General features: G+C 37.8%; 1 protein-coding gene across 2 annotated transcripts in view; it reads right to left on the bottom strand.

Annotated features, from left to right (window-relative positions):
- Positions 1-863: 863 nt before the first annotated feature.
- DSG1 (desmoglein 1) overlaps positions 864-18,253 on the bottom strand; it is a 36,074-nt gene continuing 18,684 nt past the window's right edge. Inside the window, exons 10-16 of one of the 2 annotated variants that reach the window (XM_049900732.1) lie at positions 17,203-17,342; positions 12,591-12,659; positions 12,357-12,560; positions 9,269-9,402; positions 8,864-8,936; positions 6,031-6,239; positions 864-2,057 (exon numbers count right to left, since the gene is read on the bottom strand). In XM_049900732.1, the coding sequence (XP_049756689.1) occupies positions 1,005-2,057; positions 6,031-6,239; positions 8,864-8,936; positions 9,269-9,402; positions 12,357-12,560; positions 12,591-12,659; positions 17,203-17,342 (1,882 nt within the window). In that variant the 3' untranslated portion in view covers positions 864-1,004. Of the gene's footprint in view, positions 2,058-6,030; positions 6,240-8,863; positions 8,937-9,268; positions 9,403-12,356; positions 12,660-17,202; positions 17,343-18,253 lie in introns of both variants that reach the window. The other variant, XM_049900731.1, reaches the window with a different exon arrangement.

Genomic DNA, 18,253 nt, shown 5'->3' with positions numbered 1-18,253 from the left:
AATCAGAAAAGTTCTTGACTGCATAAGGAGATTTAGCTGAAGCCCCATCTAAAGAGTCAGGCTCAGACATTGCCAGTTTGCCCCAAATGAATCTCACCTATTGCCACTCTTAAGGAATTTCTCTCCCAGATAACATTTCCTAACGTGAAGTTTATTTTATCTAATGCAATTATAAGAAGCCCTGGTGGCACAATAGTTAAGCGCTCAGCTGCTAACTGAAACATTGGAAGTTCAAAATGTTGGAAGTTCAAACCCACCAGCAACACTGCGGGAGAAAAAACCTGGTGATCTGCTCCCGTAAAGGTTACAGCCTAGGATGCCCTACAGGGTAGTTCTACTCTGTGACATGGGGTCTCTCTGAGTTGAAACTGACTCAACGGCACCAAATGACAGTTCATTTATTAAAGAAAGGGTGTTTCGTAGATCGTGCCCTGGACTATGTAGTCAGACTTTTGTTTTAACTCTGGTCTGAATTTGGGGTTGGATTTTTATTTACATGGTCTGTGAAATTGATAGGGCACCTGGCACACATTTCGAATTCTTCCCACATATATGAGCACATCTTACAGTTTTAGTTCTTTTTGAATACTGCCCGAGCTATATGGCAAATCAAAACAAAGCAAGGAGAATAAGGAGATTTATGCCAATTGCAATCTTAAGGCTGGTGTTTGTATGTGACTGTGTTTTATTTATAAACTCCAGGCCACACAAATGCAAAGAAGACTCTACAGGTCACACAGGCACAAAGAAGACCTGCCTCAAGTTTTTAGTTCATGCTTCTCATTTCTTTAGTATTAATCTAAGAAAAAAATATTTGTAAATGCTAAGGAGACCTCTCCTTCTACAGCAATGTTTCTGTTTGTTTTTCTCAGTCTGCTTTCTCACTTTGTGCCACAATTTTCTTAGAACCTAGTTGTGCGTCATAAATGACATTATTAGTGTTTCGTGTGGTAGGAACTGAATCCAAATCACAATAACTGTGAAAAAGTTTGCCAGGGTTCTGACTACTTGGTATATTGCACTGTGCTGTACTTTGTGATCCTACTTCGAGCTGTGCCAGGGGAGGCGGATCCAAGGGTCTGACTAAAGTGATGGTCAGAGGAGTTCCTCACGTGGCCAATGGTGGCTGTCCCCCCCATGCTGCCACTCAGGCCCCCACCTCCACCCAGGCTGCTTAGCCCGATGCCACCACCACTCACTCCAGCTGCACTCAGACCCCCACCTCCAGCACTGCTTCCACTTATCCCAGCTGTGCCACTAATTCCAGCTATGCCAGAGCCAGAAACAACCCTCTCTGTCACGATCACATTGTGGGCATTTGATAACTCAGGGTGCATCCCCAGAGTGCCCGTCACGCCAGAGGTTGGTCTAATTACTCTTTCAGTCACTACCACATTTGAAGCCTCTCTAGGATCAGGGATGATCAAAGAGGTGGGTAGACTTGAACTAGGTGCTATTACTCTTTCTGTCACGATAACGTTTGACCCATCTCTCAGATCAGGCACATCTAACATTCCATGCAAATCAGCCCCAGAAATTGGGCCAAGCACCCTTTCTGTCACCACTACGTTTGATGCTTGTCGATTATCATGAAGGTGAACAGAGGGCTTTAGAGTGCCAGAGGTGGCGTAAGACTCTGTCATAGTGACATTGCCATAGCCCAGAGGATCAGGAATAGGTATAGGATGCTGCGCCCCAGGTCCCGAGGGATAGGTGCTCTCAGAAATTACTGTGGTAGTGCCAAAATGTGGTGAAATTGGTGGGTATCCACCAGTAGCGGGCTCTGTTCCCTGCTGAGGGCAAACTGGTTCAGTATGCTCAGGTGGCCATGAAGGATCAAGGTCTGGATAGGAATCAACTCCTTTCCCCAGACTTATATCTGCCAGCTTCTTAAATTTAGGCCCCAGTGTATCCAAGAAGCTATCATCCAAGTCTTCTCCAATGAAGCTACAACAACCCACGGAGCCAGCAGGGGAACCTACACCTTCGATGTCATATATGAGCAAACAGTCATTGGATGGGCGACCTTCGTCTTCATCTGCATATGCATATGCTTTCTATATTTGTAGAGAAGAGAGAAAATGAAATTAGGAATACATATTTAACGATAACAGAATAGTCTTTACCATTATTTTTTTCTTCCAGAACATGACCAAAAGAGAATATTTAAAACCAAATTCTATAATCTACTAGAGATGCTTAAAAACATCACTATATAATTACTAGAAAGAATTTGTTGGAAAATATTTTAACCGTAATTCTGATACTACATTTTGATTTAAAAAAAAAATTATTTGGATAGTACATATGGACACAAAGAGTATAAAGAAATCACAGGAATCATTTTTCGGGTCCATTAGAAGGAAGTATATAAACACACCAAAGTCCAAGTAGACAAAATTTTGTCTTTTTTTTCCTGTATAAAAGATAGTTCATAGTTGATTTGAGTTCATTCAGGGTTATGTTTTCTTCCCTTTACAGGAGTGAACATGATAGTTCCGTGCGGCTTTTTTAGCAAAACAGCAGGAAAACTTGACCCTGGGTCTATGTCTTTTGGATTCAAAATTGAAGATGATCAAAGGCAATTTTTAAAAGTAGACTCTCCTTCACTTTAAGTGAAAGTCCACACACAGGTGCACTTCTGTTTCATCTTTCTTGTTCATAATATTGGATTGCAAACTTTCAGGTTCGGTAACAGAAAGAGCCTGATATCAAATCAATTCATTGTGTCATTTCATTAAAAAAGTATTTATTGAGTCCTTATTGTTTTCCAGGCACCCTGCTTGGATCTTGGCTAGGCAGTAACGAACAAAACCAGATGAAGTCCCTCTCTCAGTAGGGCTTGCATTTTATTAAGATGAGACAGACAATACATAAGCGTATACGGTCGATTTTCATCCTCCACACTAGTTATGCTATGTAAATTTGCCATAAACACTGAATTAGTGAATATTGAACCATTACTCCTGGGGGAAATATAGGCTGGGGTCCTATGAGCCTCTGATCACACCATTTTTGCCAACTGACCAATACTTAACTGTGTTCGTTGTATGTTTCTGTTTAAAGTTGATTCTGACTCATGGCAACCCTATAGGCCAGAGTAGAACTGCCCCACAGGGTTTCATAGGCTGTAATCTTTATAGGAGCAGATCAACAGGTGTTTCTCCCATGGAGCCTTTGGGCGGGATCTTTAGTATATATTGTTCATTTATTAACCTTGAATTCATGGCCATCGGCACTGTAGCACATATTCTAGTTGAACAAAGCTCATCTAATATAAGGCACGTCATAGCCTTCTTGTACTTAGGAACACTAGACAGCACTTCAGCAGTGCATTTGAGGGCCGTTTCAGAGAGGGAAATAACCAGAAAAAAAGCACAAAAATGCAAAATACGTGGTACCAAATATACCACACACACACAAAACACTTTACCATAAGAGAACTGAAACAAAAAGAGAGAGTATTGCCTTGTTTGATCTCAGGTGGAAATGTGCCATATTAGGTGGCTCAAATTTTTCTCTACTCTGTAAATGTCTGTGAATGACTGCAAAAGAGCTGAGAGTATTGGTTTTGGGAATGGCTGACATTTTGGTTAGCAGCCGCAGCTCTCCATAGCTCTTAACCACTGTGCCAACAGAGATCCTTATGGCACAGAAGTTAAGAAATTGACTGCTATAAAAGCAGTTCAAATTCACCAGCTGCTCCTTGGAAACCCTGTGTGGCAGTTCTACTCTATCCTATAGCATAGCTATGAGTTGGAATCGACTCAATGGCAACAGGGTTGGGTTGGCTGGACTTTATGTCAGGAGGTGATAACTACAGGGTAAGGGGATACACAGTGAATGGGTTGCTATTTTAGATAGGGTGGTTGTACAGGCTGAATAATAGCCACCCAAAGATATCAGGCCCTAATGCTTAGAACTTTTAATGTTACCTTGTAAGAAAAAAGGATCTTCGCAGATGTGACTAAGTTAAGGATCTTGAGATGACATTACCCTAGATTATCCAGGTAGGGCCTAAATGCAATCACAGGTGCCCTTATAAGAGAGAGGTAGCGGCAGATTTGACACGGACAGAAGACTACCCACACACAGAAGATGGTAATGTGAAAAAGAAGGCAGAGATAGGGGTGATGTAGCCACAAGCCAAGGAATGTCAGTAACCACCAGAAGCTGGAAGAGGCAAGGAACAAACTCTCCCCTTAACCCTGTGAAGGGAGGGTGGCCCTGTTGACAGCTTGATTTCAGCCCAGTGATACTAATTCTGGACTTTTGGCCTTCAGAACTCTGCAAGACGAAATTCCTGTTTTTTTTTTTTTTTTAAGCCACCCAGTTTGTGATACTTCCTTACAGTAGCTATAGAAAACTACTACAGTGGTCAAGGAAGGCATCTCTGATAAAGTGAGATGTAATCAGAGGCTGGAATGAAGGCACAGACAAGTGAAGGACAAGTGTTCCAGCCAGAGGGAACTGCCAGTGCAAGAGCTTTGAGGCAGAATTGTACTTTTCATGAAAATAATGTTCATATATAGGGACAGGGACATGGGTAGAAAGTATTCTTAGGGATTTGAGCAACGAGCCTCTTATTATTTATCTGTTTTTTTTTTTTTTATTTGAAAGGCTTTAGCTAATATTTTTTCAAAGTATCAGCCACCTTCTAAATCATTAGGGGAATAAATGAAATTTTAGGTCAGAATGTAGAAGGCCAGAAACGTATTTGCAGTTGGCATCAGAGAGAGGAGCTTCCAGAAGCCTTGAGTATCGCATGTTGCATAACCCTGGGGATGGCAAAGTCAGTTCACTACTGCTTCTTCTCCAGGCTTCACCCTCTTTCCATCACTTGCAGCTGGCTCTTGGAATGTTTTGGGAATGTATGTACAATGCCTACTGAACCTGCCCTTATTTAACGTTTACTATGAGCCTGGTTAAGAGTGACGGCTGCTAATCAAAAGATCTGCAGCTGGAATCCACCAGGTGCTCCTTGAAAACCCTAGGGGGCAGTTCCACTCTGTCATTTAGGGTCGCTATGAGTCAGAATCGACTCAACAGCAACGGGTTTGGTTTGCTTTTTTTGATGTGCCTGGAAACCCTATGGGGCAATTCTACTCTATTTCATAGGGCTGCTATGGGTCGAAATCAACTCCACAGCAGTTGGTTTTATGAATCTGGAAAGGAGCCCTGGTGGCAAGTGCTTGGCTGCTAAACAAAAAGGTTGGCAGTTCCAACTCACCAGTCACTCTGCAGGAAAAAGATGTGTCAGTCTGCTTCTGTAAAGATTTACAGCCTTGAAAACCCTGTGAAGGAAGTTCTACTCTGTCCTATAGGGATGCTGCAAGTTGGATTGGGTTTGGTTTGATGTGCCTGGAAACGAGCTAGGTACTGGCAACATAAATGCAGATAACATATGAACAAGGCACTATATGAATAGTAGTATAATCTAGCAGATGTCAGCAATGTGATATATTCTGTATAATGTTTGAACAAAGTACTGAGCATTTACAGATAAGGAAAAGCTAATCCTCTTTCAGGTGAGAAAGTTGACAGTAAAAACTTCAAACAGCAAGTGATTTTGAACTCCGTCTTGAAAGATGAGTAGGAATTTATGAGAAAAATGATGGGATAAAAACATTCCAGGAGGGATACCACATAAGCAAAGGCATGGAGGTGAATAGATTGGCTTGAATAAGGCAAGGATACTTGGCAAAGTAAGCTGGTAAAAAGGAATACTCAGAAATGTGGAGGAAAGGGTTCAATTTCTGAACAACTTCAATTGTCATGTTAAGAAGTTTGGACTTCATGCCACCGATGGAGTAGAGCTGGGAGTCACTGGCAGTTTTTAAATGGGGAGTAAAGTGCTCAGGTCAGAGTTTTAGAAAAATTATTCAGCAGGAACGTGAATTGTCGCGGGTGAAGACTAGAGCCTGGCACCTAGGTAGGAGACTACTGCCAAAATCCCACTGAGAAATTGTGGAAACCTGGAGTGGGCGTGAACATAGAGAGGAAGGGATGTGGCTAGGGAAGAGACCTTACCTGACAGAAGTAACTCTCCATGAAATTCATATTCAGACCTCCTTCTCTACATTCCCTCATAGAATTTCTTCTTAATGTTCCAGAATATTCTTGGCATATCTCAGGCCCTCCAGACGTTTTAACTCCACTCGTCACTTCAAATCCTGATGCTCTTTCTCCTCCTCCCAGATCTTGCATTTCTCTGGCACAGTACTCGTTTGTGTAAACTCCTAAAAGTGTTGATCAAATTAAATTTATTGTCTCTGGTATATTGTAAACAAAAATTAGTAGCTTATTTTAATGCATGCTTTCTTCATTTGGAAACCCTTGTGGTATAGTGGTTAAGTGCTACAGCTGTTAACCAAAAGCTTGGCAGTTTGAATCTGCCAGGCCCTCCTTGGAAACTCTATGGGGCAGTTCTAGGGGCAGTTCTACTCTGTCCTATAGGGTTGCTATGAGTCGGAATTGACTCGAGGGCAGTGGGTCTGGTTTTTTTTTTCTTCTTCTTCTTCTTCAGTTAAGGACACATTTGTGAACAAAAAAAAAAAAGAAAATGAAAATGACATACAAAGAAAGGAGATATAAATGTGATGTTGAGTTCAAAATGCTATTATTAATCAGTGTGTTAATTTGGTAAATATTTATGCAGAGGCTAACATGCTGCTCTGAGAGTGAGAAACTGCACAGAAGTGACAAAACCTATTCCTTAGAGAGTTTGATTTCAAATTGGTGGAAATTGGGAGAGAGGAAAAATATGCGGATTCTAAAAAAAAAAAAAAAATCAGAATACCTCAACTTATTATTATAAGCACTGAGCAGCTAGAAGAAGGCATGAACACCACTGGCACTCAGAGAAGAGGCCATTGGTATGGTGATGGGAAAGGTTTTCATGGAGAATCATGGATTTTCACTTGGATGTGGTGGGCGAGTTGAAGATGGTTACAATATTCAAAGTAGATGAGGTAAAATGATGACCCGACCTATGGAAGTGACATGGACAGGGAGAGTGATGAGAATGGGATAGGTGCCCTATGACCTTAATATTTTAAGAACTTTGAGTTTAGGGACAATCTGTTTTTTATACTTCTATGAGAATTTCTGGAGTCTCTGGGTGGTGCAAATGGGTAAGCACTTGGCTATTAGCTGAAAGGTTGATGGTTTGAATCTACCCAGAGGTTTCTTGGGAGAAAGTCTTGGTGATCTACTTCCAAAGGATCACAGCCATGGAAAACCCTAAGGAGTGTAGTTCTACTCTGAAACACATGAGGTCACCATGAGTTGTAATCAACTTAACAGTAACTGGTTTGGTTTTATTTTTTCCCTCCTGGTGCCTATCACAATGCTTTTATGGTATAGATACTTAGCAAAGGCTTGTGGACTGAATGAAGGGAAAATGAGTAAATAAATACTGGTGGATGTGATGATGTGACAAATCTTGACAGCTGATTGGGTGTCGATAACTAAGGAGATAGAAGAGTCAATGATGAGTTTTGCTTCTGAGGTGAGAGTATTTAACAAAAATATATACAACAGGAGGAGGACTATGTTTAAAGAAGAGCCTGCCCAATTCTTCAAATAATGTTCAGTTTTACCAGTTAAAGACAATCCTACATATGTTGCATTTTAAAGGGTTCAGTCATTAGAAAAATGATTACTAGTTTGAAAAAGAATACACCTTCTCCTCACTTATCAACTGTCTCATTATCCTACATTTCCTGTTTATGACAATAGGAAAAAAATCTACTCTCTGAGTATTTTGTGCATTAAGAGTGTAAGTCTGCCAATAACAAACAATGAGGCACATGAGAGTAACATTGGCTTTGATGGTTAAGGTTATGTGTCACCTTGGCTGGGCCGTGATTCTCATTGGTTTGGTGGTGATGTAATGATTGTAATTTGGCAGTTATGCAATGATGTAGTCATCTTCCATTTTGGGATCTGATGTGATCATCCTCTTTTGTCACATAATACTGATTTCACATAATGACCTGGTCTTTGGAACCTAACCATGTTGATAAGTGAGGAAAGGGTGTAAGAAAAAAGTAAAAGAATCAATACCATTTATTTTCCTTGAAAAAGGTAAGACAGTACAACTATTTTCAATGATATGAGAAGTGTTTTTTTTTAAATTGTTCTTTTTATTAGAGTGGTAGTTATCCATTTATTGTGAAATTCTAATTGCGCCTTGGGTAATGCCCATGAATTGGCTTCAACTTCATTTTAAGGCAAGCTGTATTTGTACAGTCTTACCCATGCATATTAGTACACTCTTACCCTTGCACCCCTGTGCAAGGTCCAACTCCACAACAATCGCACAGCCTCTACTGAGAACTTTGACTTTTTGGTAGTGCTTCATTCACTTGTTTTAATTTTAGAAATTGGAGAAATCTTTTTTAGATCAACACGTATGCTGATGCAGAGAATTAATGCAATTATTTTCTTTGCCACATTAAGCAGCTACAGTTAGAGTGATTTTGGATTATTAAATGGAATAAGGAGGCAGATTCAAGCCTCAGTAAATGAGTACAGGCCTATTTTAATTGAAGTGTACTTTAATTCCAATTAGCATTTTTTTTTTTTTTTTGTAAATGACATTTGCTCTATTAGACAAAAAGCCTTGACCAAAACTGACTTATGGATACACTTCAGTACTTCTTTCCTATTTATAGAGGTCCCAATGAGGTCATACAAGAATTAAAATGATGGTAGGTTTTTCCTTATCATTTAATTTGAAAATTAGTTGCTTAAAAAAAAAATCATTGAAAAAATAATAAGGAATGTAAAGAGAGAACAGAGATCCTCGTTAGTCACTTGAGCTGTTAAAATGAAAAAACAAAAAAAATTTTTTTCTTACCTGTGTTGTCAACACATTCCATTATATTTGCATTATCAGGTAGTGGCTGTGGCACGCAGATGGTGGTCAAGTCCTAAAAGATAGGGTATGTTTTCCCATTGGTAACAACTCTTTTCTTTCTATAGTCGTACATTTGGTTTGTTCTCGAATTGCCACAAATCTCCCAGAAGAATACTGTTTAGGAAACTTTTGAAATCCATTGAAAACCTGAACCTCATTTAGGAAGCTTTCCCTGGTTACTTTCATCTAATTTTGATGTGCTTTTGATTTCTCTTCATTTTCTCTATAAGCTATTCCAGAACAAAGAGCAGCATGGATGGTGAACCGATTGCTAACAGCTTGGTTCATGTGTACGACTGAGGTTAGGTGAGTACCCATGGGCATTTCTTACAGATTAGCACTTACTCTGAGTTCAGGCTGCGGTCCTTCAACCCCCCATGAATGAATTGCTCCATCTGAACATTCGGGAACAGGCTCAAAACCGGCTCTGTCACCAGCGGCACCTCCGCAATCACAATAGGTCAGCAAAAATGGAACCACTAAAGGTGGAAGGATTGGAATACCAGAGTTAGCAGTGGGCCCATATTAACACGATAACCTTTTTTTTTTTTTTTTCTCAGAGCTACATTAAATTTGAATTCCTAACTCCATTTGATTCTACAATTATGAAAGTTTTAGAAAGCAAACTTAATGATGATTAGACACCAAAATAAATGTGAGCTTCAGTAGACTAGTCTGTAATCAATTTTAATTTGGTGTATTCAAATTGGAGCCATGGTGGCTCAATGGTTAAACTCTCAGCTGCTAACCTAAAGGCTGGTCGTTTGAATCACCCACTGGGTGCAAAGGAGAAAGACCTGGCAATCTTCGTTCGTAAAGATTATAACCAAGAAAACCCTATGCGGCAGTTCTGCTCTGTTAATGAGTCAAAAATCTACCCAGTGGCACACTTACCAACAATGACAATATTCAAATTACAAATAGTAATACGCTATTTGAACAGATAAGTCTTTTTCCCTGCCATGAACCAGGAAAAGATTAAAGGAGAGAAGAAAGCTGGAGAGGCCAAGCGATTAGTTTGGATCTTTGTGTTCCCACCACCTGACTTTCATTTATGCTCTACCTTTCCTTTCTTCATTTCAGCTGTATAATCTTATTCATACTACATGCAATTATTCTCTATGAAGCTGTTATTTTTCTCCACACAGATATCATTTCTTTGCACGAATAGGGAACATCACACTGCTTAACTGAGTTCTTTATTGTTTTGTGCAAATTTTCAGTCTCTAGCTTCTTTCTCTTTCTCTCCTTGTACATAAATATATATACATGTGTTTTTTTCTTTTTAAGGAGTCCTGGTGGTGCTCCTTAAAATATGAACTTGGTAAATGGTTTTGAATGAATGGATTGACAAAAGAAAGGATTTGTAAACAAAAGAAAAGAAGAAGGAAGTAAGAAAAAAATAGGAAGTGGCATAGGGTGGAAGGAAGATAGTAAGACTAGAAATAAGGGAGAAAGGGAGAGAGAAGAAAAGGACCCCATGTATTTTGCTTCCTTGAAAATCTAGGCTGAGGGAAAACTTTAAATCTAGAAATGTTTGATTCTAATTTGGCTCTCTATATATGCATATACTTTTATTAATCACACTATACAAAGGTAGCCCGTCACCAATATAAAGAACAAACCCAAAGGGAAAGTCTTGTATCATTCACAGTAGAGATAATCAGCACCTGAGTAATTAAGTTACTTTTATAGAAGACTAAATTTTAAAGTTTTAAAAATTTGACTAATAATTAATAAGGCTAATAAATTGAAATTAGAAAATTATCTCTTCTTATATGTATTTTATGTAGTATTCCGAAAATTTGACAGCATTTTTTGTATTTTTCTGGCTTTGATTCATTTTGATAAGAATGCCTTTTTTTTTTTTTTAAATAATAAAAAAAACCTTTTCCCTCTGTCATAGATATTTGTGGTCATTATTTCAATTTATTATGAGCCCATAAGAATGAATTCGTATTACTCCATCTAATTTTTTTTCTGTTTCTTGAAATATATTTTAAAATATGAAAAAAGGGCCTTAACTTTAAGCTGTGTTATTTGCTTGTCTTGGTGGTTTGGATGTATTCAATTTTCATCAAAAAGATCAAAAGGGTGAAAACATTATTTAAAATCAGAGAAAATTCCAGTTTACTAATAAATTTAGTGAAAAATATAACTTTCATGACTGTTCATGTATTAAAAGAAGTTAGAAAAAATATTTCACATGCAAGCACTCTGGCTTTGAGTATCTTTGTGTGTGGGTTTTAATTACATTATCTCTGCAGTATCCTCTGATACTAGGATTTTAAACTTGAAAATGGGCTCTCCATGAGTTGGAGTTGGCTTGATGCAACTGTTTTTTGTTTTTTTTTTACTTTGATTTAATTATAATGTGGAGATTTTAATCTTTGCGCTTATTTTCAGGACTCCTCTCCTCATTCTTCAGAGTCTGTGGCACAGGCTAGGGCTTCTATCCAAAAAACCCAACCTGTTGGCTCAGGGCAGTTCTAACTCATGGCAAATAAAGTAGAACTGCTCCATCAAGTTTTCTTGGGTTGTAATCTTTATGGAAGCAGATCTCCAGGCCTTTCTTTTGGCGCACTACTTGGTGGCTTTGAATTGCCAACCCTTGGATTAGTAGTCAAGAACAAACCGTTTGTGCCCCCCCAGGCATCTGTAGGTCCACTCTAGTGAGCATAAAATGTGCTAAATGAGTCTATGTGTGGTATTTCTTTTTCACCATCAAAGCAGTGTTGTGAGGTAAGTATTATTTCATAGATGACAAAACTGAGGCTCATAAAGGTTAAGTAACCTTTTGGAAAACTTTAGAAGCTGATGTTAAGTCCCAGCTCATTTGATTCTCCTTTCATTAAGTTATACAGTCTTAAAAAAAAAAAAAAGCATAGCATAAATTCTCTTCGTAATCCAGCCCCCAGCTATCTTTCTAGTCTCGTCTTTCACTACACTGCCTTTATTTCTTCCACATTCAAGTCCTTTCTTTCAATACTTTGCTCTCTCACTCTTCTGTGTTTTGCCTTTTTTTTTTTTTTTCTTTCTTGTATGTGTTCCCCTTCTTTTGTCCATCAGGCTAAACTCACATTCATCTGTTAAAATCCAGCTCAGAATTTACTTTCTCTGTATAGCCTTTCCTGACTGTTTGAATCATTTCCAATTGTCCATTTTTCTCAAGAAGCAATTTGAGTCGGCCTCTGTTACAGCACTTTCCCATTCTACTGAGATTGACTGCAAACAAGTGTTGATCCTCCACTGGCCTATAAGGGGTCGAGAAGTCTGACTTTTTTTGTAAGCCCAGCGCCAAACACAGAAATTTGTTGGTAACTACATGAAAGCAGAATTTGTAAAATACACTTTTTCAAAGGATTTGAAAACTTATCTCCTCACCCACCATTTTTTTTTTTGCACATATAAACAGGATTGTTAAAGTACTTACAGCCTAAGAGCAAGAATCCCAAGATGAGTAGCCCAATGCCAGCAGGACCGAAATGTACATTATCATTAGGATTTCTATTTTGATAGGTAGCTGTTGTGTGCCCGTTTTGTCTGTCGGATGGACTCATGGTGTCATAGTCTGTGGGAGTATACAGTACTCCTGTGCCCGAATCAGTACCACCTCCAGTACTACTTCCAGTACCACCTCCAGCACTTGTAGTGGTACTGATGCCACCAGATCCTCCCCAGCCAGAACCTTCAAGTACGATAATAATTGTGCCAGTGCAAGTTCTCTGAGAAGCATCTGTAACAAGGTTCAAAATGGAAGAAATGTTTTATACATTTAGTTGAACAACACAGAGCTATTTTCCTTTTGCCTCCATACTATTTTAACGTCTTTATTTCCACCAATTCAGCAACTCCCCAGATTGTCCCTTGCCTGTAGTTCAATTTTTTAAATCAAACTACTATGAATATTGGAGTTCCTGAAAAGCTGTCTCATGTGATGAGAAGCCCAAACGGTAAGTGTCACGCTGTATTTTGAGCAGCAGTGTCTTATGAATACAGTGAAGTCATTTTCAGACACTTGGTAACTTGCCCACTTCTCTGTACATTGACTGCCCACTTCTCTGTAGATTTTCCTTGATGTTTTATTCTTTCATTTTCGATTGCTGTTTTACTCTGCTCCGTCTTCAGTTCTTGTTTATCTCTTTCCTTCTATGGGACTGACAGAATCAACAGGACCAACAGGGGCATGGCGGGTCATTTCTATAAAAACCTCCTAGTGATGGAACTAGCATACCCCCAAACTCAAACCAGCAATTTGAATAACTCATAGGAGAGGGAATTGGCTTTTTTGGTGGTGGTGGTGGGGGGGACCTTATTGCAATAAGAACTCAAAGCATTTTTGTTTCACAAGCAGATTTCCCAAATTCGCTTTCTACCTTGTCCTTCAAAGTTCTCGTACATTAATGTTTTTGTTGACTAAACACAGAGGGAGGTGTATTTGTTATATCTTACAACCTAATTGCATTACACTTTCTTCTTGTTTTATCTAACCAAGCAAGCAAGCAACCAAAAACCAACCAACCAACCAACCAACCAGTATTTCAAAAGTAGACTGATTTTGAGTACATCCTATACAAAAGGTAGCACATCAAAATACATCTAAATTTAGATAAGTGGGTGCCTGGGGCGAGGGCGGGGCTGTGGTATTGACTGCAAAAGGGGACAAGGGAGCTCTTTGGAGTGATGAAAATGTTCCATATCTTCTTTTGGTGGAATATTCAAAATTCACCAAGCTGGACACTTAAAAAATGAGTTTTTTTTTTTTTTTCTGGTATGTGAATTATACCTCAGAATTGAATAGGAAACACATTTGAGTCTATATTTGTGCCTTTATCATCTCGTAGTAAGATGGTCACCATGATAAGCTAACACGTAATCACGTCTTCTACAATTTAGATGAATTTAACAAAAAATTACTATATATGGAGAAGTGATAAAGAGATATATTTAGATGAGAAAAATTACTCAGACCGATATTAAAAACACATTGCTACAGTCATTCACCCTAGATAAAGTAAGTCACATTCCACATGTTATTTAAATGGACACTAAGCTACTTGCATTTATATTTTTCATTCAGGTTCCCCAAATGTTTTCTCTTAAATTGCCATGACGGGGATTCATTCTTCACATCTACACTATCTTCTTTCAAAAGCATTTGAATATTTGATAATTCACAATTAGGAACTCTTCACTGCAGAAGAATCATAATACTGAGAGCTCAAGGTGTGATTTTTTTTTTTACTTCTTCAGAGATGAGGCTTCCAAAATCTAGCGTCTGTTATTGTAAAGTTTGTTTGCCAAGACACACTGTTAAGCTAGAAATTTGTCACGACTCTGAGGCTCCAGTTGAACTTTTGTAGACATAATAATGCTTAGTTATAGTGCAGGAATGACCTTGATAGGAACATTATCTTATCTGTAATCTACGTGCAATTATTATTTTTTATGCAGTTATTTTTATGTGATTATTTCTGAACCAATTTAAGAAAAAATTCTTGACAACTTTTTTTGGAGAGACTATCTTCAATTGTTTTGAGCCAGGTAGATGGTTTTTGTAACATTTTAAGTACTCAAATCTTTTAAATATTAGGCAATTCTTATCAACAAAGATGTTTACTGGAAAAATCATCGTATCACTTTTGAAAGGAAATGTGAGTAATTTTTTTTTTTCCCAAGTATACACTCTGGCGGCGTAGTGGTTAAGTGCTACAGCTGCTAACCAAAGGATCAGCAGTTTGAATCTGCCAGGTGCTCCTTGGAAACTCTATGGGGCAGTTCTACTCTGTCCTATAGGGTCGCTATGAGTTGGAATCGACTTGATGGCACTGGGTTTGGTTTTTTTGGTTTATACGCTCTGCTACTTTTGTCTATAAACTCGGGTAATCTAGAGCTACCTTTTGCCCAACTAGAAGGGAAGAGAACTAAAAAATATTATGCACATACTGTGGCACTTTAAATGTATCATAGCATTTAATTTTCTCAAGAACTTTCTAAATTATTATTATAATCAACCTTACAACTATTACTAGTAATATGGTTTATTGGATTTTTTTTTTTTTTTGGCAACTTAAGTAGGTGGATATTATATATAATTTGAAAAGTAAAGAATTATAGAAAGAAGCCAAGCAGAAACAGAAAAGCAAAACCAACTTCACACAGTAGCACTACTCAGGGACAACCCTTACTGATATTGTTAAGTATTATTTCTCGGCCTTATTTATAAAGCCCAAGATTTGCTTATTTATTTATGTTAAAATGGATGTGATCATATAGTTCTTTCCATTTTATATGTACTTTAATAACATTCTTTCATGTTTTAATAAACTTTTCATTAGCATAGTTTCTGAAGGCTGCCTCATTTTCTATCAAGTATACTATGGTTTACATTACTCAAACCCAAAATTAAAATTGCTGCTGTTGAGTTGATTCTGACTCATAATGACTGTATAGGACAGACTAGAACTGCCCCGTAGGGATTCCAGGGAGCAACTGGTGGATTCGAACTGCTGACCTTTTGATTAGCAGCTATAGCTTTTAACCACTGGGCCACCAGGGCTCTAACATTACCCAGTTATCTATCATCAATTTTGCTTTCAATATTTAATTATTAAAGACAGTGTTGTAAATAACATCTTTGTGCATTGAGCTTTATATATTTATGACTTTTTCCTAAGGATGTATTACAAGAAGTGGAATTACTGGGTAGAAATACATAAATAATTTTGTTCAAAGTAATTGTTTTTAATTCTATTTTTAAAGATGTGAGCTCTATTATCTGACTTTGTCCAGTGGTATAGTCCTAGAATCTAGCACATAGGCTGACATTTGGCTAGGACTCAATATATAGCTTCGGAAAAAATCAATAAAAACATCCTAGAATTGTGTAACAGAGATCACATCTAATATTTATCAGCAAAAGATTGCATTTTTTGATGACAAAAGGAATGCTTTCTGTTTGCTGTAGGCCTAACAATTGTGTAAATGAAGGCTCCAGCTCCCCCTTTTTGTGTTCATTTAAGCTTAATGTTGTGTGTAAGAAAAGGAGAAAGCTGATAACTACCTAAGATAATTTCAGCACTGAATCAGAACGACCTTTATCTATGGATTCAATCAACATTTCTATTTGTAATATACATTTTAAAAACTACATTTTTTTGACTGATTCTATAATTTCGTGAAAATCCTAAATTGTTGAATGACTTTAAATAAATGCTATTTTACTTTTTAATCTGTAATGCAAGTGGAAACTGGCAACCTCATTTTAAGACAGGGCAACATAGAAAGAGAAAAACAGAAGGAGGAAGAAAGGGAGGGAAAGAGACGAGGAAGTGAAGTAGCAAATATTCCTTAATAGAATTTGTCTTGGGAAAATTTCCTATTTTAGTGAGTAAAACCAAAACTGGTTGCCGAGCCTATTCCTACTCACAGCAACACTATAGGATGGAGCAGAACTGGCCCATAGGGTTTCCAAGGCTATAATCTTTAGGGAAGCAGACTGCCACATCTTTCTTCTGGAAGTGACTGGTGGGTTCCAACTACCAACCTTTCGGTTAGCAGCCGAGCACCTAAACACTGCACCTTTAGGGCATTTCTTTAGTGAATAATAATAATAAAAAAAGATGGTTCTAATTTAATTTTGGTGGTTTTGAAAAGTAATTTAAACATGCTACTTTTAAATTTTTACTTGAACTTGTACATCAAATTTCTAAAAAATTATGTAAAGGTAAGTAAGCTTGACTTCTGAGCCAATTAGCACAAAATGTACACTGTTGTTGTTAGGTACTGTCGAGTCGATTCTGACTCATAGTGACCTATGTACAATGGAAAGAAACACCGTCCGGTCCTGTGCTGATTATAATTTTAAAACATAATTTAAAAATTTCAACTGCTGATGTTAATAAGAGCTAACATTTATTGAATGCCAGCATTCTCCTAAGTGCTTTACAGGTCATAATTCCTATTGTTTCATGTTACAGAAGAGAAGACTGAGGCATAGATGTATTAAACAACTTCTCTAACATCCCATAGCTAGTAAGTGATGGTACAAGATACCAATCCGGTCTTATCCCAGAACTCTTGATCTTAGCCACTAAATTATACTGTTTCTCATGATATTAAAGATCTGATATTACAATGCCCAATATGGCAACTTTTTTTTTGGAAAAAAGTTATTTCACTTAAACACTAATAAAAAAACTAAAATAATTAAAAAAAATTTAATACTTAGTGTATATATAGCTTCCTCTAGAGGAGAAAAAATTACATTGATGTCTTACCGTCTATAGATAGAATTGTTCCTTGGTATTTTCCCCCAAGCATATCATATTGTTCCCTGGTAACTTGATTTACCAAAGTAATTGCACCTGTTCTTGAATTAACAGCTAGCAGGTTGCCTGGATTAGTTCCCATTACATATCTGTATTTTAAAGAAAACAATGCAAATTAATGTCAGCTACCTAAAAAAAAAATTTCAGTTATAAAATGTATTTTTTCAATCAGTATTTGTAACCCTTGAGTATAGTTTTCAATTATTACAGACTTTTTTTCCCAGGGTCATTTAGAGGTTGATAACAACTTAAATGTAAGAAAACAGAACTACTGGGCAGCCGTTTCTGATAGAATGTCTTTTTATGCCCACTTGGGTGTCAGAATAATCCTCTGATGCTTTTAGTCTTATTTTCCTCTGATTTCAGTAGCATCAGAACTACGCTGGAAGACCAGACCCTGGGAGTTCCTGGGTTGCTGCTAATTCTAATCTATTCTCTTACCAAACAAGTTACTTCTTCATCATCTTGCCTTTCACCCCTCCCTGTTTCCACTCCCCCTGGCCACATACACACCAACTTTACAGGACTGCTTTAAAATCCCAAACCGTGCCTCTATTCTGTTCTCTTTCTTTATTCTCTTTTCCTCCTCATCTTTGACTTTTTTGTTTTCCTTCTCACTCACATATGTGTTAAACAAACACTCGTTAGACAACGCTTCTATCTCAGGCACTGTGCTAAGCTCAAGGAATGAAACTTGGGCCACTCTATGAGCTCACACCTGCGGGGTACATATCAGCTGCTCAGTAATGGTGGTACAGGGTGATAAGAGCTATAATAGAAGTATTACACGGTGCAGCTGTTATTCTTGATCACAAGCACACGTGGAAACACATGTACACATACACATGCGTTTTCATGATCAATTAAAAATCTTTGCACTTAGAGAGTTTTAAAGTTATGTAATATAGTTTCTCCTTAATATAACTAATTTTCATGCTAAAGTTATTGAGCAATATTAAGTGGAATTAAAGTGAAGAAAGACACTGAAGTAATCTAACAA

Source organism: Elephas maximus, chromosome 11, assembly GCF_024166365.1.
Source record: "Elephas maximus indicus isolate mEleMax1 chromosome 11, mEleMax1 primary haplotype, whole genome shotgun sequence".
Taxonomy (NCBI): Eukaryota; Metazoa; Chordata; class Mammalia; order Proboscidea; family Elephantidae; genus Elephas; species Elephas maximus.
Note: the sequence above shows the minus strand (reverse complement) of the source record. Positions and strands in the feature narration are given on the sequence as shown.